The 23,385-nt window shown below is 40.0% G+C and overlaps 1 protein-coding gene across 1 annotated transcript in view; it reads right to left on the minus strand.

The window, feature by feature from the left end:
- Window positions 1-8,945: 8,945 nt before the first annotated feature.
- tbkbp1 (TBK1 binding protein 1) overlaps window positions 8,946-23,385 on the minus strand; it is a 58,909-nt gene continuing 44,469 nt past the window's right edge. Inside the window, exons 7-9 of the mRNA XM_053341454.1 lie at window positions 17,541-17,656; window positions 10,670-11,457; window positions 8,946-9,074 (exon numbers count right to left, since the gene is read on the minus strand). Of these exons, the coding sequence (XP_053197429.1) occupies window positions 8,946-9,074; window positions 10,670-11,457; window positions 17,541-17,656 (1,033 nt within the window). The remainder of the gene's footprint in view (window positions 9,075-10,669; window positions 11,458-17,540; window positions 17,657-23,385) is intronic.

A 23,385-nucleotide genomic window follows, 5' to 3' on the forward strand; every position in this document is an offset into this window, starting at 1 on the left:
CACACACACACACACACACACACACACACACACACCATGCCCATGTTACAGAGACACACACACACACACACACATACGTACAATACCCATGTTACAGACACACACACAAACACACACACACACACACACACACACACACACACACACACACACACCATGCCCGTGTTACAGAGACACACACACACACACACACACACACACACACACACACACACACACACACACACCTACACACACACACACCACCATGCCCGTTTTACAGAGACACACACGTACACACACACACGTACACACACACACACACACACACACACACACACACACCTTCATCACAGCCTCGTCTTCCTCCATCAGATGTAACATTGAGATATTTAGTTTATTACATCATCATTAACTATTAATATCAACGTAACTTATTTTATATGATGTCACTGTTTCTACTTCACTAGTTTACCCACACACACACACACACACACACACACACACACACACACACACACACACAAACACACACACTCTTCTCTTGAATCCTAAAACACTGAAATGATTAATTAAACATCTGCAAAGAAAGTCAATGTTTTAATGTTGTATTCAAGAGTTTTTTATGCAATAATCAATTAAAATATATAACACTATTAAAGATATCGTGTGTATTTGTGTGTACTTGTGTTGTGTGTTTTATTTTCATAGCTCGTATCGTATAGCTGAGACTGAGACGACACTTCCTTTACCTTCAGTTGTTCACACTGATTTCTGCAGAACTGCCAGGCTGCACAGACGCTGGCACAGTGTTACCGACACAGTGTTATTCATTATTATTTGATTGTTATATTATTTCTAAGCCTTCAAAAAAAAAAAAAGGGCAGCACTAAAATTACAACAGCTCTCTGCTCTAGTAGTTAAAAATACCTTCACATTTTCACCCAAACCACAGTTTCATGCAAACTTATATGACTCAAAATGTAAGTATTATAAGTTACATGTGTGGTTCTCTACGCTGACCCAGATTACACCACACAGACCCATCTGATAACTTTTTCTTTATTACAGAACATTATATATATATATATATATGAAACCCACACCAATAGTCACACATATCGTTAACGTATTAAAGGGTAAAAATCTAGTAGGGCTGGGCCGATATGTGATTTTTGGGTCCCGATTATTGTGATTTTATATTTGAATTATTGTGATTTTCTTTCCAGGTTGAATCAAACATTTGATAATATATCATAAAGTCATATTTACAATAAAATAATGTGAGATTTTAAGATTTTAAAATTGTGCACCTGCCCTCACAAACAATATTCTCATCTGCCAATAAACTATATATTATAATATAAACTAAACTGCTACATTTAGCTGGTCTTTAGAAAATAAAAATAATAAAAATAAAAAAATAAAAAAATAAATAAAATAAATAAAATAAATAAAATAAATAAAATAAATAAAGAAATAAAAAAATAAAAAATAAATGAAAATAAAACAAATGAAAAAAAAACAAATGAAAAAATAAATAAAACAAAAAATAAAGAAATAAAATTAAATAAAATTAAATAAATAAAATTAAAACTCGCCAGAAAAAAAATCGCAATTAAAATAAAAATCGATTTTTTTGGCCCAGCCCTCAAAATCAGATGGAAAAGAAGTCATCCCCCTTTTTTCTTATAGTGTTGCCCCCACTTTAAGAACCTCTGCTCTAAAAGAAACAGGAAGTGAAATCACCCATTAAACCATAAAGAAGCCAGTCCATGCATCGTTTCAGTGCAAGTTCCAGTTTATTTATTAGAATATTTACAGAGAGACAGAGAGAGAGAGAAAAAAGAAAAAAAGTGACTCTTTATATACCTCTGTAGTAGTTTAGTTGATCACATGGTAAAGTCCTTGAATTGCCAGCAGTGTTATTTTTACCACCACAAACGCTGCAGACATTACTTCTCATAAGTGTTGTGGAGAGTTTATTATAGTGCTGAGGTCTCTGTGTGCGCTTAATGTTATTCAGGAGAGCAACCTGAATCACTCTTACTTATATTATAGGAGAGGAACAAAAAAAAATCTACTGTAGTATGTTAGGGTTTTTTTTTTTTTGGACCTATAGCCGTTTGTCTCCTGAGTAAATCTGAGGGAAATTTTTTGGAGAGAAAAAAGAAAAAAATCTTGAGTGAAATTTTCATTCATGGTAAAATAAAAGAAATATTATAATCTGACAAATTTTTTTTTTTTTTTTTTTCCCACTGCTGGATTGTGGAAATCTCCTGAGTAAAAAAAAAAACCAACAACAAAGGAGTGATTTTGCCATTTGGACACACACACACACACACGCACACACACACACACACACACACACACACACACACACACACATAAAAAAAAAAGAAGAAGAAAAACAGATGATTTCAGATTTTAAACAACAACAAAATGATAAACCTGAACTATCGAGTCTAATCTGTGATGGACCTCAGCACATTGCGTGTATGTGGATGTGTTGCAGTATAAACATGTGTGTGCGTCATACTGTGTGCTCGTATGAAGGTGGGAGGTGTGATCGCTCTGCATTGCTGCTGCTGCTGCTGCTGCTGCTGATGGCCAACAGGTTGTGGTTAGTTTTTTGTTTTTTTTTGCATTCCAGCACCGGTAAACCACAACGCAGCGCCCTCCAAAAACTCACTGACACAAACATCAAGCATCAAACCAGAAGTCCTTTTGTTTGGTTTTTGTTTGTTTTGTTTTTTTAAACAAAATACAGGAAATAATTTCTTGTCTTTGGTTATGAACTGACACAGATCCTCTGACCTGGAACTGGGGGGGCTGGAGGGGAACTTTTAAATAAATATATTAACATCAGTAGCATCAGACTTTAAATCTAATCAAATGATCAAGTTAAAACGTTATAATTTGTGTAAAAATACAGCTTAACTTCTTTCTTTTAAGTTAACCCTTAAACAGGCAGGCACCTAAAGTAGAAGATTTTAATATATTTTGGATTTTATGAGTTGCATATCCTCTATTAAGGTATAAAAATGGTCCTAATGGTAAAAAAACAACTGTATGTTTTCTTAAATAAAGGAGAAGTGATACATTCTTGCTTTCTCATATCATTAATCATTAATATCACACATTTTTTACCAATTAAACCACCTTAACCATAATCACACTGCCTGTTTAAGGGTTTGACTGACAGGTTTTTATGATGCAACATTACATCATTCACTGTGCTGTGCTTCTTTCTCTTTTTCTTTGCTGCATCATAAATCCCAACAGGAGGAAAGATGCATCAAATACATATTTCCGTATCATGACCCCGAAAACCTTCCACACAAAAAACACTTAACAGCTCATTTTAGTGCAGGATCAATCATGACATGGGCTGTGTTCAAAACCGCATACTACATACTACATACTTCTATACTACACACTAAAGGACCAGATAGTAAGCAGACCGTTTACACTGTAGTAAACTACACGATTACCCACAATGCATTTGGTTCCTACCCGAGCTGAAATCATCAGGCTGAAGCTGATTTCATTTGAGCTCTAACTCTGTAAATATACCACTTTATCCACATTTCTAACCTTTTTAGGTAATAAAATTCCCCTTTAGATCCACAATGTGACGCTAATTTGTCCAAATAACACCTATTTAAAGTTTTGTTCATGCAAATTTGGAGTTAGCCGTAGCGAGTAACGCACTTCCGGTCAAATTAGCCGTAGCGAGTAACACACTTCCGGTCATTTTCACAAAACAAAAGTTACCTTTTAATATTAAGAAAACCATAACGATCGAATTGGTGCTTTTATTTTGAAAACAGGAAGCGAACATACCCTCGCTGTAGCTAACTTGTGGTGATCTGACTCTGACATTTAAAGTTTTGTTCCTGCGAATTCGGAGTTAGCCGTAGCGAGTAACACACTTCCTGTCATTTTCACAAAATAAAACAACCGTTACCTTCTATTATTAAGAAAACCATAACGATAGAATTAGTGCTTTTATTTTAAAAACAGGAAGTGAACATACCCTCGCTGTTGCTAGCTTGAAACCGTCGAGGTGGCGAAACGTTTGTATTTTGGGTTTTTTCCAGAAGTTGCGTTGCATCTTGGGTAATTTGAGTGTTGAGTAGTCAGCTCTTGATGTATACTCTGCATTTCTGGAGAATCTAGTAAACCATCCAGGAACTTCTCACATACTCTAAATCACATACTACTACAGTTGAAACACTACACTACGTACTTCAAATGACGTCAGAGTTAGTGACGTCAGAGTTAGTGACGTCAGAGTTAGTACGTGTAGTAGGAAAGGATGCGGTTTGGAACAGACCCATGGCCTAATGAGTGCTCTTAATCTCTTAATCTGCTCTTAATTTCTCTTGAATGATGTCACACACCCGGCAGATTTTGAAACAGACTTGATTTTGATCCGCAGGCTGTGACTGGTAATTGGATATTAGTTGACTTGAAGGACATACTGTACCACTATATAGTGAGTAAGAGAGGAAACGTGTAGGTAAGGTAAGGTACTTGTATATAACTCGTGTATAATTCATATTTAGTGTTGTGGTGGTGGCATTAAGGATTATATACTGATTTACAGACACTCCAATTTGAAGTTGTTGAGTAATAGAGTACATGTTGCATTAGCCTTACACACTTGCAAAATATCTGTCTGTACACAGCTTTAAATATTTTTTTTTTTACACAGAGTGATATAGGAACATACATACAGTATAGAATAAGTGGGAGTCATTAAAGCCCTCTTTGATTCACTGGTAAAGTATCTCCGTACCGCCTCAAAAGTTCTTATTGTACATTTCAGGATGTTAAAGGACTATTTCGGTTTATTTTCATAGCTGTGGCCTCTAACATTGTGAATTACTGAAGATCTGAAATTCAAGTCAGAAAGGGCAAGAAGAAGATGACACACAAGCAGTCAGATGAACACCTGCGGTTTCCAATCTGTGGCTCCAGGTCCCCACACGGGGTCGCGAGATGTATCAACCGGGGTCGGGTTGCAAAATGATTATGATGAATTTAATAAAAATAACTTTTGTGTTTTTTTTTTTTTTCAGACTTGAATGATGTTTGCTTTTTTACTTGTGAAGTACTGATTCGTCCCTCAGGGTTTCCCCCAGGAAATTGGTTAGCAGAGGTGGTAAGAGGTGCTTACCCACCCAAAGAAAGAAAAGGAAAAAAAAAAAAAATACAGAAAAAGAAAAAGAAAAAGAAAAAGCTACGTGCATATCAACAGGTTTCAGCCGAGGCTTACATCTAAAATAAAACCGACTTCAACCTGCTGCTGACTTTTTTTGGGGTAAAACGTGTCAAGCTGTTGATTGAAGTTAAGTTGAGCTTGGCGTCTGAATGGTTGAGCGGCGGTGGAGTCTTCCTGTCAGATCTAAGACTAAGATAAAATAAGGTTTCTTTATTTCCAACATTTCTATATCTATATCTATATCCTGTTTTTTTGCTGCATATGGTTAAATGCTGCAAAGGAAATGCACAATGTGATCCTGATGCATCTTGTTATTATTATTACCCTTAAACAGGCACAAGGGTTTAAAATTAGATATAAAAAATCCTAATTTAATGTTACTAGTTATGTCATTTGCACCTAAAGTAAAACATTTCCACTCATATTTTTAATATATTTTGGATTTTATGAGTTGTATCTCCACCAGGATGCTTTGCTCTTATTAAGGTATAAAATGGTCATAATGGTAAAAACACTTAAATGTGTTATTTAAAGTATAAAAGTGATACATTCTGCTCATTAATATCACACATACTAGTTTCTAAACTGATTTTTTGAACTACCACAAGCTTAAATTATACCAATTAAAGGCTCATATACAATTAAACAACCACCTTACCCACTCATGCTCCTTAAAGAGTCTGTATCTCCTGGTGCACGTTGCCTGTTTAAGGGTTAAAATACATATTTCATAAAAAATGCAGCAATTTTTTCTGATTTTAACCATGGCCGCTTTTTATTTCAGGCAAGACGCCTTTACTGTAATTTACTGCGGAAAAAAATCTGGTTTCATTTTCTTTTTAAGGGCTTAAAGTATTATTTAAATGAAACCATGCAATGGAGAAAAAAAAAAATCCCTCTTCGGTTTAACTGCTGCTCACATCTCAAAGATATACCAAGTCTATTATTAGGTCACAAATAACGGCCAGAGAGCGACTTTATTAGGATGAAGAATCAAAAGTAAGTTCAGCTGGAGTGTCAGTAATAATAATAATTTGGATAATAATAATAATAATAATAATAATACATTTTATTTATAACGTGCTTTTACAAGTGCTCAAAGATGCTTACAAGTTAAAAAAAAGACATAAAATGAAAAGAACAAACAATATAGAAGGTTAAAAAGAAATGGAAAGAGGATAAAAACAGTTTACAGGTTAAAAGCCAGTTTAAAAATGTGTGTTTATGGGGGTCTGTACAGTCTCTGATGGGTTTGGGGAGTGAATTCCAGAGGGTGGGGGCGGCAGTGGAGGGTTAGGGTTAGGCTCTGTCCCCCCAAGTTCGGTGCCTTGGAGTTAACCTGGATGATTTCTTATTTCTTGCCCAATCTGACTTATTTTTAGAAGCACAATTGTTTCTTGAGTGTTATTACTAATATCAACAAAAGCCAAAGTGCCAATAAACCAGAATGATCCTTTAAACTTTCCTTGACCCTTATAGGAAAACTCTCTTTCCTTTAAACCTTCACAGTAAAAGTCAGAGCATGGAGTAAAGTCTCCTTGTAGAGCTTGTAGGGATTCAGCATGTTGATGTGAGCCAACACAAGGAATATAATTAATATATATATGTCCTACATCATATCCTGCTGCCCAGTGTGCTCTAATCTACATCATCATCATCATCTCTTCAGTAACTACAAACCAGTTGAAATGTATGGGTGGCAATGTAGGGACACCCCCCTACCACATATGTAACTGAAAGCCTCAGATTAGCTGACATCAGTGTAACTTTGTTGTTTTTTCTTCTTTCAAAAAAAAAAGAAAAAAAGTCCCACAAGCTTATATCAAGTTAAGATTCCACTTGTGATAAAAATTAAACCCATGTATATATAAAAAAAAAGAAAAAAAAAAAGAAGAGAAGAAGAGTATCGTCTTTGCTTTTAAACCCTGCAGAGATAACTTTGCTGATTGGAGATGATGTTTCTGGTTTCAGATCTCCGAGATAGAAATACAGTACACTAAAAAGCCTGCGACCTTCTCCCCAAAGCAGGTCAGAAGTCTTGATCTCATGCAGCCAGCTGTGTGTGTGTGTGTGTGTGTGTGTGTGTGTGTGTGTGTGTGTGTGTGTGTGTGTGTGTGTGTGTGTGTGTGTGTGTGTGTGTGGTTTTTTGTTGGTTAGGTCTGGGCAGTCATGACATCAAACTGTTTTTTTGTAGGTCAGATCTTTAGAGGAAGACCGAGCGAGGAGAATCCCAGTTGATATAATTTTGAAAGTCTTTGTACAGAAAAGTAGTGTATCCCATGATGCATCGGGACCCTTCGACTTCCTCTACAGTATTTACAGCAGGTGTGCAATGCAAGCACGTAAGAGGAAAAACACCAGCATGAGACATGTCGGTGCGTTAACATCTGCAAAAATATATCTTCATATTTTTTTGCCTTACAGATTGACAATATAAATAGTAAATTATACATGGAAAATATATATGGGGGGACTGAGAACAGATACATTTTATAGGCTATGCTAACTTAAAGTGCTAAGATACTTTTTTAGATTTTTTTCTTTTTGAACAGGCCGCAAGCATAAAAGTATAATCTGACTAAAAATCCCACTTGTAGAGAAGATGCATTAACATCCGTGCCCCGCCCTGCAGGACACCCATCACCCACTCTGTTAGCTTAAAAACCACCTTCAGGCTAATATCCAAAAAAACACACTTTCACATTCATATTCTCTCCGATTGATTTATCAGTAAATGAAAATGTTAGACTGGAATGTTTTATACTTTCTTAACTGCAGTGGAAACAACGTCGTTCCTTGATTAAAGTGATAAGTGAACTGGCATCATCCTTCCTTCACATTGACATTCTCTCTTCACCACAACCGTGAAAAAAAAAAAAAAAATCTTTACTCATATGACTAATCACGCTCCCGTATGCCTTTGTTTTTCTGCCCATTTGGATCATTTCCATGAGCCAGCTAGCTTCTAACCCAGATCACTGTCCTTGGCATTTACTGCACAGGCTCTTCTGCAAAATATACTGTAGTGTAGTACATGTGTGAGATAGAAAAAAATTCAAAGCAGGTGTGTACAGTGTTTAAAGCTAAGTGGTGAGAATAGTCAAAAAGTCAAAATAGAGCTATTCAAAGACGCCTCAGGTCTCTCCTCATCGCTCAATCGCTCACCGATCCACACTGAAACTAAGCCTTTTGACATGCAGAGCCCCAGAACCTCCCTCCTCCCGGCTTCTCTCTCTCTCTCGCACACACACTCTCTCACATACATCTTCATCTTCGGCACTCTTTTTTGCTAAATCAAAGTGAACTACACTGTGAAGCGTAAAACAACACTGAAACTGTCTGAAACCACACAACAAGACTCATAACAAAACAGCAGCAACGAGAGCCAGAGAGTGATTATACAGGCAGAGCTGTCTCAAGGGAGAGCAATAAAGGACTCTGCATGTAGACTCACAAATCCAAGACGGACCCGTGTATTAATACTTTTTGTCAAGCAGGCTCCAAAAATAAAACAGAACCCCCCTTTTTGCGCCATTTTGCATCCCCGATCTACACTGTCATAGAGATACTAGCGAACACTGTAAATGGAATCGGCCTGCGTGAGTCTACGGTTGACTTTCCATTTGGCCAGGTCCGCCCATCCTCTTACGCAATCTATAAGAGGAGAGAGGGCGCGCGCCGGTGTGTGTGTGTGCGTGCGTGCGTGTGTGCAGCAGCAGGCCGGTTGCCATGGCGATCAGATCTTGCTGTTCTCCAGGTGGGAGTCAATGTGCTTGATGAGGGCATCGTCAGGGTAACCGACGGGGAATATCAGCTGGCAGAGAGGGCAGCTCCGCATGTCGCTCTCCTCGGTCTCCATCCAGAGCTGCGGATTGACCCACGCATGCATACACACACACACACACACACACACACACACACACACACACACACACACACACACACACACACACACACACGATTACATGACAACAGGATAAATCACATGTGGTCCTAAACTTACCCACTATGCTGGGTTGTATTAGTCATTGTGTGGGAGGCAATGGAATTACATCAATTGGTGAGTGATCACTTCATGCTTACACAACAGGGACCACTTAGTCTTGCCATGAAATAGACTCACACTAGTAGTAAATCCAGGTGGAAACTCTCTTCCAATTACTGAACAGTTGTTTTATTGCAGTTCAGTTTAAAGAGAAGAAGAGCAATTATAGAAGAGGGCTAGTACAGCAACTTGGGGAAATGTATTTATTCACTTTCTTTCCAAGAGTAAGATAAGATGAGAGAAGCTCTGTTTTAACATTTGTGCATTAAATAATAGGGAAGTGTGTCAGGAGCCCAAATGAACATTGAAATTTAGCTGGTTGTAATTATTCCTCCTGTTCATACTGAGCAATAGAGGATCTGCTACACTACAAATGTGCTTTTAGTGTAAGTGAGGACAAAAAAATTTTTTAGTTTAAATGATGCTTCAGATGTTTGAGTTAGTCAGACTAAGAAGATATCTTCCACAGTTACTGCCTTTATAGTAAAGACTGTCCTCTTTATCTGGAAACATCTTCCAGATTTGGTCCGGGGGGCAGACACCCTCCCTACATTTAAGAGTAGGCTTAAAAGTTTCCTTTTTGATAAAGCTTATCGTTAGGGCTCTTAGAGCTCTTAGCTTATGCTGCTATAGGCTTAGACTGCCGGGGGACTCCCATGATGCACTGGGCTCCTCTCTCCTCCTCTCTCTCTCTCTCTCTCTCTATCCATCCATCTATATCCATTAACATTCATGTACTATTAATGCATTCAATAACCTAAACTTCTTCCCCAGAGTTGTCTCTGCTTTCTCGTCTCACAGGTAATCTGGGCCTGTAGACGTCCGGGTGACAGATTCCAGTCCCGGACCTTCTAGCTTCATTGTTGATTTTCATTGTGCTTCTCTCCTCTATCCTTCCTCTTTCTCTCTCCTCTCCTTCCTCTCTCTCTCCTTCCTCTCTCTCTCCTCTATCCTTCCTCTTTCTCTCTCCTCTCCTTCCTCTCTCTCCTCTCCTTCCTCTCTCTCCTCTATCCTTCCTTTCTCTCCTCTCTACTCCAACCGGTCGAGGCAGATGTTCTCCCACTCTGAGTCTGGTTCTGAGGGTTCTTCCTGTTAAAAGGGAGTTTTTTCTTGCCACTGTTGCTCATGTGGGAATGTTGGGTCTCTTTAAAGTTAAAACCTGAAGAGTTCGGTTTAGAACCTGCTCTATGTGGAAAGAGCCTTGAGATAACTCTGTTGTGATTTGGCGCTATACAAATAAAGATTGATTGATTGATTGATTTATGGCTCAAATGATTGTTTAGCTGCAGTGGAAGAATAGTAACAAAAATAAGAAATTTGCCACTAAAAAGATTCCAACTTTGAAACACATCAACTTGATTTGACTAACTTGGAAGGCTGAAGCTTCATACAGATTATATTTAACTTGAACTCACATTGATTGAAGGCCAGGACTGCGCATGCTCCGCTGACAGGTACCCTGGCTGCGGGTGGCAGCTGAGGGTGTTAGGCCGCTGAGGGATGGGGAAGGCTGAGCAGGACGCCGGGCCTCTCATGACACTACTGGGCACGGCTGAAGAAAGCACACCCAGCGTCCGTGGTGGGCTGATGGGATGCGGGCAGGTCCACTCCTCCTCATCTTCAGAGGACTGTGGGGGCTGTGGGGCCTGTGTGGGAGGTGGAGGCGGCTCAAAACGAAGGTGGGCCACCTCAGACAGCGGGAATGGCATCTCCCTTGAGTGGCGCATGGAGCTCTCCCCGTGACCTCCGTCTCCTCCGCCACCTTGATGAGGAGAGGGCGACCCCCTGTGCTGCAGTCCACCATGATTAGAGCTCACATGCTGCGGCTGCTGTTTTACATAGCCCTCAACGTAGGGCCGTGGTTTAGGCAGGGTGGAGACAGGGTCCAGGGAGAAGCGGGGCGGGCACTGGTAAGCCGAGGGGTCCGCAACCTCGGAGTAACTGCGGCGTCCCTGGAAGCTGGCCCGCAGGTGCTGGGTGGGTGGCCGGCAGGAGTAAGAGGCCGGTCCGTTATTAATGTCCAGCAGGGGCGAGCGGCGGTGCATGTCAGGGGAGAGGCGCTGCAGCACCACCGGGGAGCGTCTCTGTTGGATCGGGGAGTGGTGAGACGGAGGCGGGACCGGAGAATGGCGCTGTGAGATGGGTGAATGGCGCTGAGGTACTGGAGAGTGGCGCTGGTGGTGGATGGGAGAGTGACGCTGGACTGAGAGAACAAACAGGAAAAAGCAACATGTAAAAAAAAAACATGTTTGAAAAAGCAACAAAAAAGAAAAGACAGGCCACATACCTTTGGTCTGGGCTCTGCCTCCATTTACAGGAAATACTGTACAATGCAATTTTTGTAAAAACTGTTCTTTGGGGAAGGCCCAAGTACAGTTTCATGACAGTAGCTCTGTGCACCAAGCTAAGCACATTTAGAAATGGGTTTGCCAATTTACTGTGAAAGAGTTTGAGTGGCGTGCACAGAGCCGTGATCTCAACCTTGACGTTTTAATAAAGTTGAATGTGAGCCGGACCTTCCTCACTAATGCTCTTGTAGCCGAATGGGAGCAAATCCCTGCAGCCGGGCTCCAACAGTGGAGGCTGTTATAGCAGCAGATTAATGTGCATGGTTATGAATGAGTAATATTTGTGTGAGTTTTAGCGTCCTCAAACTTTCGGTCATGAGATATCTGCAACATTTTTGTACCAAAATAATCTGTTGCAAGAACCAACAGAGGAAAATGCCAATGGTTCGAAACTTTTATTCTCCCTCCCTCCGTCCTTCCTTTCCTCCCTTCCTTCTTCTCTTCTCTTCTTTCCTTCCTTCCTTCTTCCTCCCTCCTCTTTTCCTTTCTCCCTCTGTCCTTCCGTCCTTCCTTCCTTTCCTCCCCTCCTTCCTCCCTTTCTTCCTTCCTTGACTCGAGGACAACAGGAGGGTTAAAGCACTTTACATTTTAACCTTTCATTTTCACTCTTTGTCCTTTTAATGATTTTAAAGCTAATCATTATTTTATGCTGCAATCTTATATTTAATGCTCTATTCTAGCATTTTATTTCTCTCTTTCTATTTTTCTGTACTTTATTATTATTAGTGTGTGGGGTGGGGTGGGGGGTGGGGGGTAAATTGTATGTTTTCTCAAGCATATTGAGTTGCCATTGTGTATGAAAGCGCTATATAAATAAAACTGCCTTGCCTATAATCCAACAGTAGTAAAACCAAGCTACTCTTCATTTGCACTGGAGATACTGCACATCATACTGGCCTGAACAGAGGTTAAAAGCCTTACTGTTATTTTGGATGGTTCCTCTTTCTTTCTCCATGCAATCATAACTTTTACTAAACCCTTCATTAATAAAACACTTCACAGATATCTTCATCAATGCCTTGGTCATGCATCGACTACTGCAGGCATCTCCAACAGCAACCTCACTCACCGACTCATGCATAACAACAATACCCCCCCCCCAAATCCAACAGTAGTGAAACCAAGCTACTCTTCATTTGCTATACACCATCATACTGGCCTGCACAAAGGTTAAAAGCCTTACTGTTATTTTGGATGGTTCCCCTTTTTCATCAATGCCTTGGTCATGCATCTCCAACAACCCTCACTCACCGACTCAATACCCCCCCCCCCCCCCCCCCCTAAAATCCAACAGTAGTTAAAACCAAAACCATTTCTTTCTCCATGCAATCATAACTTCTACTAAACCTTCACAGATACCTTCATCAATGCCTTGGTCATGCATCGACTACTGCAGGCAACAACCTCACTCACCGACTCATGCAGAACAACAACAATACCCCCCCCCCACCCCCACCCACCCACCCCTCCTCCCCTGCTGATTCAATTACACTGTCTCCCTGTGTCATGATGGATTAACTTTCAAATCATATTATTAATATTTAAAACTCGTCTTAATCTATCCCCTGCTTATATCTCACATAGACCTCCTTTACACTTACACTCCCACCCCGCCCCCCCCCCTCCCCCTCACCTCCCCCTCCTCTCACTCCCCTGTGGTCTTCATCAGCAGATCTACAAGCACTGCCACTCATTAACCACAGTGCAATAGGTGTCAGGGCTTTCCCCTTTACTGCACACAAAGTTTGAAACTCCCTTCCCTCACAGCCGAGTGCCGGACTGCATTACAGACTATAAAAAATAAAAAAAAGCTCTTCTTAAACCCCCGTTGTTGTCTGCCTAACACCTAACAACTTCATTTCAATTTATTACCACAGGTTTTACATGTAGTCTTTTTGTAAATCATGGCCAATACGCTTCATTTAAATGAGATTATGCCTCATTATTTAGTAAATGCATGTTGTCTTCCTGGGTCAAAATCAACCTGAGGACAAGAGGAGGGTTAAACTAGCTTATTCTATTTAACTGCATCAAATACTTCTTATTATTACTGCCAATCTTAGCTCATTACTTAGCCATGAGCTGTTGTAATAATAATGCATTTTATTTAAAGGGGCATTTCAAAGCACTCAATGACTCCTTACAAGGCCCATATCCATATAACACAACAACAGTACAACAATAATATAAATCAGGTAACATTTAATGCAAAAGATAAAGAATAAATATAAATGTGACTATAAAGTGCTTTAATATAATAAATAAACAAGAATGAAGATTCCATAGTTAGTGTGAGACAGAGTATGCTACTCTGAATAGCTAACCCTTATTCATTCATATATTATTGATCTTAAATAATATACTGTAAGGTGGCGTTAGGTGTAATGAAAGACACCTTTAAATGAAATATATTATCATGTAAATGCAGCGGCTCGCCTCTTAGCTGGAGTAATGGGAATTCTTATTATTCATCTTCTCTGACACAAATGAGTAACTATGCCATATGATGAGGTGTATGTGTGTGTCATAATCTGCTGACCATGACATGAAATGCTGACTGAGTGAACATCATCGAACATTGAGTGAACATCATGTATGTTATAATCTACTGACTAACCATTGTCCTGTACAACATATTATGATGTGACTATTGTGCTGACATTGTTCTGATGATAGAACAAGGTCTTCTTCCTTTCACAAGATAATGTATTGTATATAATCTGACTATTTCCTCTGCTCTGGGCTTGCTGTGCCATCTCACGCTTGAGACAGCAAGGAGTCCGTCTGCAGGCGACTGAACGTACGTAAGAGCGAGCACATAACGCCCATCCTGGCTCCTCCCTCCACTGGCTACCTGAGCACTTTAGAGTCCATTTTAAGATTCTTTTATTTGTTTTTAAATCTTTAAATGGTCTGGCCCCGCTCTACGCTCCTGCTCGGTGCCTAAGGTCGGCTGATCTGCTGCTCCTGGAGGTACCGAGGTCAAAGAGGTCAAAGAGGTCAAAGCGGAAGCTCAGAGGGGATAGAGCCTTTTCTGTAGCTGCTCCTAAATTATGGAACGAGCTTCCTTTAAATATTAGACAAGCCTCCTCACTGTCCATTTTTAAAACTAGGGCTGTCAAACGATTAATTTTTTTAATCGAGATTAATCGCAGAATTTCCATAATTAATCACGATTAATAGCGTTTTGAATCGCATGTTAAAAATCCTGTTATTTTCCATTTGAAGGCAGTTTTAAGCCCATAATGTAAAGCATTTCTTACCAGAGTGTCTTAACTGGGAATCAATCACGGCTCTGCTGCGACTCCCACACTCCAAAATGGTCCTTTGGTGGAGCTGAGGCTGGCTTGGCTGCACCTGGGTGTTTAGCGTGGAGGTGCTAACTCAAACTCCACGTACTCCGGTGGTAGTTAAACTCCGTTTGACACAGGTTGCATTTTACTTTTGACTTGTCAACTGAACCGTCTGGAAGTGTTTTAAAGTTAAACAAGCCGTTCAAAAGTCCAGTAGCTCTCTTACTTTCCATCAGCGCGGTAGGTTTACTGCAGGAGGCCACTTCAAAGCATAGCGCTACAGCTAGAGGAGCCGTCTACGGGGGAGTAGAAGGGACAAAAAGGCTTGCAACATTAAAATGCGTTATGGATTGCATTAATCTAATCACGATTAACGCGTTAACACTGACAGCCCTACTTAAAACCCATTTTAATTCTTTGGCTTTCAACCGTGCATGAGACTCTGCTCCTGTTTTAGTGTTTTATGGTTTGTTTTTTTAGTTATTGTTCTTAATTTGTTTTAAAGACAATAAACTATTATTTTAGTATTTATTTCCTGTTAACTGTTTTACGTTCCTGTGTTGTTTTATCTATTTAAGTACAACACTCTGTTTCAGCTGTGGTTGTTTTAAAGTGCTTTATAAATAAAGTTGAAGTTGAAGTATTATGATTATTATTCAGATCAGATCTCTGCAGCTCGTCTCATCCGTTGTTCAGCTGGTATTAGAAAATGTTAATATGCTTTCTGTCAGGAGACTTTAGTAGCAGCAGTTTTATGCACAAAATAAACCCTCCTACAGACTCTGCAGCAGCGTATTCAGTCAATAGAAGAGCACATTATGTTCTTCTATGTTTTCATCAAAAAGATTTATATCTGCACAAGTACAGTTGTAGTGTTTCCTGTAAATTGCAGGATATGTTGATGAGTCAGTCACCTCTGTAGTCACCACTTCAGCTACTTCCCATATCAAAGAGGAAACATCATTTATGGCCGGTGGGTTGAGGTGTTAAAGAGGGAGGAGGTGTTGATGCTATGAAGTGACTCTCTGAGCCTTCAAATACGGACCAAATGGGGACTACTCACTTCACACTTTACTTTTATAGTAAAACACCCAGAAGAATTTTTGTATAGTTGAGCACAAATTCACATGAAACTAGTTCAAAAAAGTCTTGGTTTTGTGCCGTTCAAGTCACGTTTTCTTGATTAACGTGACAAAACCTGACTTTAGGGAGAAGTCTAAAGCAGTTTGAGGTTTCTAGTTTTTTCTCATGTGCATAAAAGCAGTTATTTATGAATTTAAACATCATTATTTTCAGGTTTTGCACTCCTCACAGCTCAGTGGAGGCCCTGCATGCTCTGCCTTGTTGGTTTGTGGTAGATGGATGATGCACAGTAGCTGTTAGACATTAGCTATGTGTGTGACTTTGCGAGCAGGAAGAGAAAAGGTGTTGCTACTTTTTAAGCGATTGTAAAGTTTGTAGTATACGACGTGTTCGCATAGTTTCTATCTGTAGTGTCAATGAAACAGCGAGGGTGGAAATACTGGAACGTAATGCACTGATCATGTGAATCATGTGTATCAGTATCTAAATAAATAAATAAATAAATAAATCAAATCTTTTATCTTGAATTTAGAAAATGCCACATGCACATTTAGATTTAGTTAGCAGGGTTTATCCTCAAGTAAACCCAGTAGAGCTCTGAGATCTACTGATCTACTGACCTTCCCTTCCTCTTTTCCTTTCTCCCTCTGTCCTTCCTTCCTTTCCTCCCTTCCTTCTTCTCTCCTTTCCTTCCTTCTTTCCTTCTTCCCTCCTTCTCTCCTTTCCTTCCTTCTTTCCTTCCTCCCTCCCTCCTTTCCTTCCTTCCTTCTTCTCTCCTTTCCTTCCTTCTTCTTCCCTCCCTTCCTACCTTCCTTCCTTCTTCTCTCCTTTCCTTCCTTCCTTCCCTCCTTCCCCTCCTTCCTTCATCCTTCCTTCCTACCTCCTTTCCTTCTTCCCTTCCTTCCTTGACTCGAGGACAACAGGAAGGTTAAAGCACTTTACATTTTAATCTTTCATTTGCACTCTATGTCCTTTTAATGATTTTAAAGCTAATCATTATTTTATGCTGCAATCTTATATTTAATGCTCTATTCTAGCATTTTATTACTCTCTTTCTATGGGGGGGGTTATTGTATGTTTTAATGTTTCTCAAATTACATGTTTTTCTGTTTTATATAAAGCACATTGAGTTACCATTGTGTACTGCCTGTATTTGAGGTACATATAAATTAAAGCTGCCTCCTCAACAACATTTGACTTCCTCTTCATTTATTTGAAAGCTACTTAGTTACTTTACAAATTAGTTAATTTCAAACACAAAACATATGATGAGCTTTTAAATTTATATATGACACATATACTCGCACAGGTTAAACACGACTAACTTCAAAAGCAAAACTATACGTCAGCAAACTAATACTGATCCAATGATATGACTGTACACTTAGAGGTGTCATTTACTTTTACTTTTCATCTTTCACACACCTTTTTTTTTTTTACGTACTTTTACTGAGGAAGCATTTTGAACCCCAGGTATTTTAACACACTACTTTTTTTACTCCTTTATAAGAGCTGATTACTTCCTGTTTAGCACTGTGCAGGTCACATGACTGGATGCTAACCTGGACTAGCCTGCTCCTGCGAGGCTTTCCTCAGGATCTCCGTCTGCTTGGAGCTCAGCGCTTGGAGGCGACCCAGCTCCTCGGTTAACTCTGTGTAGGCCAGAGCCAGATTCACCCTGGAGGAAAGAGAAGAGGAGGAGAGGAGGAGGAGGAGAGGAGGAGAGGCAATTATGTTAATTACCATAATCATCGTCATTACAGGATATTATGATGATAGTGTTGTAGTGAAACGTTAATGCATTTAAAGGTGATTGCGCAATCACTTCAATTTGTAAACAAGTGAGGGAATTAGTCAAATATGTTTAACCCTCCGTCATCCTCCCACGTCAAATTGACCCCATCTCTTCTTTCCTTCTTTCCTCCCTCTTCCTTTAATTTTTCCTTCATTCTTCCCCTCCTTCCCTCTTCCTTTGCTCCCCCTCCTTCCATACTTCTTTCCTCACTTCCTTCCATCCATCCTTCCTTCCACCTTTCCCTCCCTCCTTCCTTACTCCTTTCAATCCTTCCTTCCTTCCTTCCTTTCTTCCATCTGTCCTTCCTCCCTCCTTTTCCCTTTCCTCCCTTCCTTCCTTTCCTTCCTCCATCCCCCTTTCTTCCTTCTTTCTGTCCTTCCTTCCTCCCTCCTACCTTCCTTTCCTTCTTTCCTCCCTCCCTCCCTCCTTCTCTCTTTCTTTCCTCCCCCTACCTACCAACCTTCCTTCTTTCCTTTGTCCTTCTTTCCTATTTTCCTTTCTCCTTCCCTCCCTCCCTCCCTTCCTTCTATCCTTCCTTGACCCGAGTACAACAGGAGGGGTTAAAGTGAATGCCTCTTGCAGAGAATCCGTCTCCGGCTAATTGAGAGGCTTAGCTCATAGCTCATATTTTTAGAGCGAAAGTCACAGCGCGTGATTGAAGTGCATAAAATCACACCACTCCATGCAAGATGTGTCATGACTCTCTCTCTCAGGGGGCCGCACTGACAGAGCAACTCTATTTCCAGCACCGTAAAAAAACAAGGACGCTTGGCTTACAGGCTTTCTTGTGTCTTTTAACCATGGCAACAACAAGCTGACTTTGTCTCAACTCATTAGCTCACGGACTGAAACCGATTTGAATCTTGCAAATATAAATTACTGCGAGGCAAGCACTACACAAGCAGCCTCGATATGAGTAATAATCAGTTGCTCACGTTGCTCTCGTTGCTCATCTCTAAGTATTTATTTGAAAAAAGACGGCATATAGAGAGAGCTGTACAGTATGTGTGTATGTGTGTATGTGTGTATGTGTTTAACCCTTCCACGCATGGCGATCACTGCAGTGGACAGCAGCTATTCTTATGTGTGGAAGGATTTTGACGGCATAGTTACACTTCAGCCTCCACAGTGAACACTATAGTGCATCATCCCATAACATCACTACATCACCACTAAACCTGCAGTCATGTTTCTGTGGTTGTAGATCAGTTAATTTATGTCATTTTCATGCCTAAAGACAAATGAAAACTAAATAGCTAATAACTATCCTGACTGAGGTTATTATAATTCATGCATGAAAGTCTTAAAAGCAGAGAGAGACAGAAGCAAGGCTGCATTATGGTGGAGGATCACGTTCAGATAGAGAGAAGAAACTTCAGTAGTTAGTCACTGCCGGTGCCCTCAAATCTGATATCGATCAGCTTATCTCACATGTATAAACCAATTTTTATAAACTCCCCCACTTTTGACCTGAAACAGACTCATACCAGCAGAGATTAGTGGTAGATTACAGCGTTAAGGTGAAGCAAACACGCTTAAAATCAGCTCAGATAATCAGTTTATCCTGCCACTTTGAGTAATTTCTTGTATCAAGAGCAGCTTTTTCTTTTTTTTTAAAAGCTAAAAAAGAAAAAACAACCTTTTGATTAGTTTCATAAATGTTTCAGCACCTGTGAAGCAAAGTGAAGTGGCACTGGCACCTTTTTTTTTTTTTTAAATGATCACCTACTCATAAATTTGACCTCAAGTTTGAAAGTTCAACAGCAAAATAAAACCTTTCTTTTAGCGTTAGCACGGAGATGTTGGAGCTACCCGTCACCGTGGCGATGATGAACGGAAAGATGCACATCACCACCACAATGAGGAGTTTTCAGTGAGCGTATCTGATGAAGCACCAATTTAACCTCTTTGTTGATGAGAATCTGACTCAGTCCAGAACTCCATTGAGATTGTGGCAGATAACAAAATTACAAACAATGCTTCTTATAAAAAAAAAAAAAATCCTGGGGAATTTCTACTGTGAGAGAAACAGGAATGTATATATGAACTTCCTCTGCAACACCAGAGCAAATAACAACACATGTATTCGGCCTACGTAGCAAATAAAACACACTGTCAGATTAAAAATATCTTCTCCGGCAAAGTAGCTCGCTAAGCTAATTGAGTCCTCCCACTAGTGTTTGTAAGCCTCATACTTGGGTACATATCAGAGGAACTTCTATATCTATCTATCCAGTGTGTGTGTGTGTGTGTATATCTATCTGTGTGTGTGTGTGTGTGTGTATTATTAGCAGTAATTTTAGACATTAACTTCTTTCAAAATTAAATTAAAACAAATAAATTCAGAGACGTAGTTTCAGGGAAGCTCACACAATAAGTCATAGCTTCCAGTGGTTAGTTGGCTTTTTCTGCCAGGCCCACCTAGTTTTCCACCAACCTGCTATGACTCAGACAGAGTGGGGTATATCGTATCGAACCCCCTTTCATCCCCCACCCTATACAACAAACAACATCTAGTCCAAGCTAAAAAAGAACTACGTATAGCTTTGGATATAGAAACCTCCTGCAAACATTAAAATACATTCGATGCATCAGTAGGAAACTTACAATCATTCAAGTTACTTACTGGCATGGTGGGCGGAGCATAGAGTGTAATATTGACATCACCAAAGCAACCAAAAAAAAAGGCATATCAAATATGTACAATTTGTCCTTTTTTCCTTCACTCGCTCGCTCTCTCCTCGTGTGTGTGCAGCCACAGCTCTCAGCTCTACAAAGTGTTCTTTCTTTTCTAAACGTGCTTTAGATAAATGCCCCTCTCTCTCTCTTTTGTTTTTTTTTTCACACTTCACCTGTCTCACTTCACTTTTGATTATTGCAGCTTTTGCTCTCTGATAATATGTGTGAAAGATCCCGGTGACAGTGCAACACCTCTCACTCAGTAGTAGTAGTAGTAGCCGAGTTTACGTGTAGTAAAAAGTCAAACGTGTGAACACCTGCACCGTCGAACTTGCACCTAACAAGACTTCTACAATCGTTGCTTGGTTTCAGTAATTCTGTGAAATAAGGGGCCCCCCTTTTATTTGTTTGCATCTCTCTCTCTGTGTGTGTGCATCTAAAAATAGTTCCGCACACATGCTTTTCTTCTTCTTCTTCTTCTTCTTTTGTACTTTTTTCTTATTGTAGTTTGCTTCCTTTGTGCTTTTGCAGGTAAGTGTGTGCATAGATACTGTAGAAGAGTACAGTGCATGTGCGTAGGAGGGGTGTGATGATGTGTTGATGCAGCATCGATGAAAGACTTGTGCCAGTGAATCGATCAGGCTCAACAACAACAGCGTGAGTGCGTGAGTGTGTGTGTGTGTGGGTGTGTGTGTGTACGTGGGTTGAAATCGTGACCTTTGACCCCCCCCGTCCGTCAGACGTTTTCAAAGAAGGAGGCCTCGGCTTCAGCTTCAGCTTCTCTTTGTTGAGCAATAATCGATGTTCTTTTTCTAATCTGCTGCAGTTCATACGGTCATATTTAGGGTATGGCCTTAGGGAGGCAGGAGAGGGAGGGGGGGCGGGTGGATGGGGAGGGGGGGCAGGGGTGGTACTTTAATACATGGCGGTCAGCATGACGTGGCAGTGATAGATATTTGGCTTAGCTGTGCGGTTACTGCGTGGTTGTAGTTTCTGGAAAAAGCAATAAATAAATGTCACTTATAAGAAATGCAGAAACTAAACTTTAGCCCCCATTGCTTGCTTGCTTTCCTCTCCGGCCTCATGATTGGGGGGGGGGGCAGGTGTTAAACGGCCATGAGATCACGATGGGGGCTTTTTTTCACACTCTGCAGTCCATATTCTGTCACACTCTTCTACTTCTGCAATCTGTATGAGGCACTTTCAGCTGAACACCAAAAAAGGTGTCAAACAGCCACACTGCACCAAAAGATTCAGTCAGTCAGTCGTGAGCTTTTTTTTTTTTTTTGTACTCGTAGGAAATGAAAGTGTCTCTTCTTACAATGTTTAAGGGATGTTTTTGGGTGCAAATCATTTAAGTGAAATATATGAAAACAAGTGGATTTCCAAAATGATGCTCTTTGTGGTTCGATTTGTTTCAGTGCATGGTGAATATCTCGAAAAAGGGAATTCCACTTCGACTAAAAATCATCATGTCGTGATTTATTGGAAACGGGTCTCTTGCTTTTCTGAAAGCTGAGAAGGAGTTAGTCAGTCGGGTTGTATACTGATGTATAGAGAGGAGGAGGAGGGCGGTGTGGAGGGGGGGGGGGGGGGGGGTTATGGGGGTGCACTGCCAGGTGGCTGCCAGCGTCAACAGTAGTGTGGCTTGTGGTTAATGAGGGCAGCTCATTCGGGCAGATTATGATTAGTTATGAGTTATATAGGCAGACAAAGGTGAGCGAATGTCGTCACGAAAAATATGAGTGGTTGTAGTATTTGCCACAAACTTACAAAACAAGTCGAGAAGTAGTAATAAAGGGAAAACTGAACCGAAATATGAGTATTTTCTGACTAATGTGAAACAGAATGAAATTAGTCGCCTTATTATTAGAAGGTTAAATGGTAACAGTTAACAATCACATACTGGTTTTAATTATTTTAAAGGACGATTTTCTATATTTTTCTTACTGCAAAGCCAAACCAACACTTAACTGATCTACTTGCAAGTATTATGTGTGTATCCATACCCCTTATATATCTTTCTTTATCTATTCCTCTGTACTGTAGACCTCCATTATTGTCCAAAAATGATTAAAAGCTGCACTGGGTGACCTGCTCCTTCATCATAGAGAGTCACATCGTGTTAGTTTGCTTAGAAATAGATGACTTTATACTTAAGTTATTTACAATTTACAGGAAAGTATAAAGTCAAGAGTCAAGCCAGCAACAACAGAGGTCTATATGACAGAGAAATAAGATATATCAGGCTTTTGGATACACACACAATACCTAGATCTGACACTAGAGATGATTGGATTTGTTGAAAATAAGAAAAATATAGATCATTTCCAGCCATATCTTTATAAAGATTGTAATATATATAATAGAAACATCAGTGTAAGACTCATTTATTGACAAACCCCCGCAAAAAGAGCTAAAGGTTATAAGGGGAAAGGTATTTTATGAATATAATCCACAACACATACTTAAAATACTTCATATCAATCTGTGCAGTTTACACTAAATGAACCCAATTACAAGAAAAAGCACCAGGAAATAAAGTGTAGGCATTGTGAGGGTTTCAGTGGGAGAGATATTGTTGAGTAAAACCAAAAGGTGACCAAGGTCTGGAAAAAAGGAGTAGGCTTCCACCACACACACTCAGTCAAACTCTGCCTCTCTCTGCTGCATGCACTCCCCATCGAAACACTTCTGGGGTTTCAATGTGTGGGAGTCTGAGCTGCCCAACCTGCTGTGGTTTCTACTCTGTTTTCATGATACCTGTGACACCTTGTAAACAGTCATGCAATACTTGGGGTAATTTGACAAGGTTGTGAAAGTAAGCTACTTTCATTCTTCTCAATACAAAGTAGAAGCCATTTCTCTCACTGACTGTAGATGATTAAGACATGAGAAGGAAAGACAACAGCTTGAATACTCACTGTTGTATC

This window comes from Scomber japonicus, chromosome 20, assembly GCF_027409825.1.
Source record: "Scomber japonicus isolate fScoJap1 chromosome 20, fScoJap1.pri, whole genome shotgun sequence".
Taxonomy (NCBI): domain Eukaryota; kingdom Metazoa; phylum Chordata; class Actinopteri; order Scombriformes; family Scombridae; genus Scomber; species Scomber japonicus.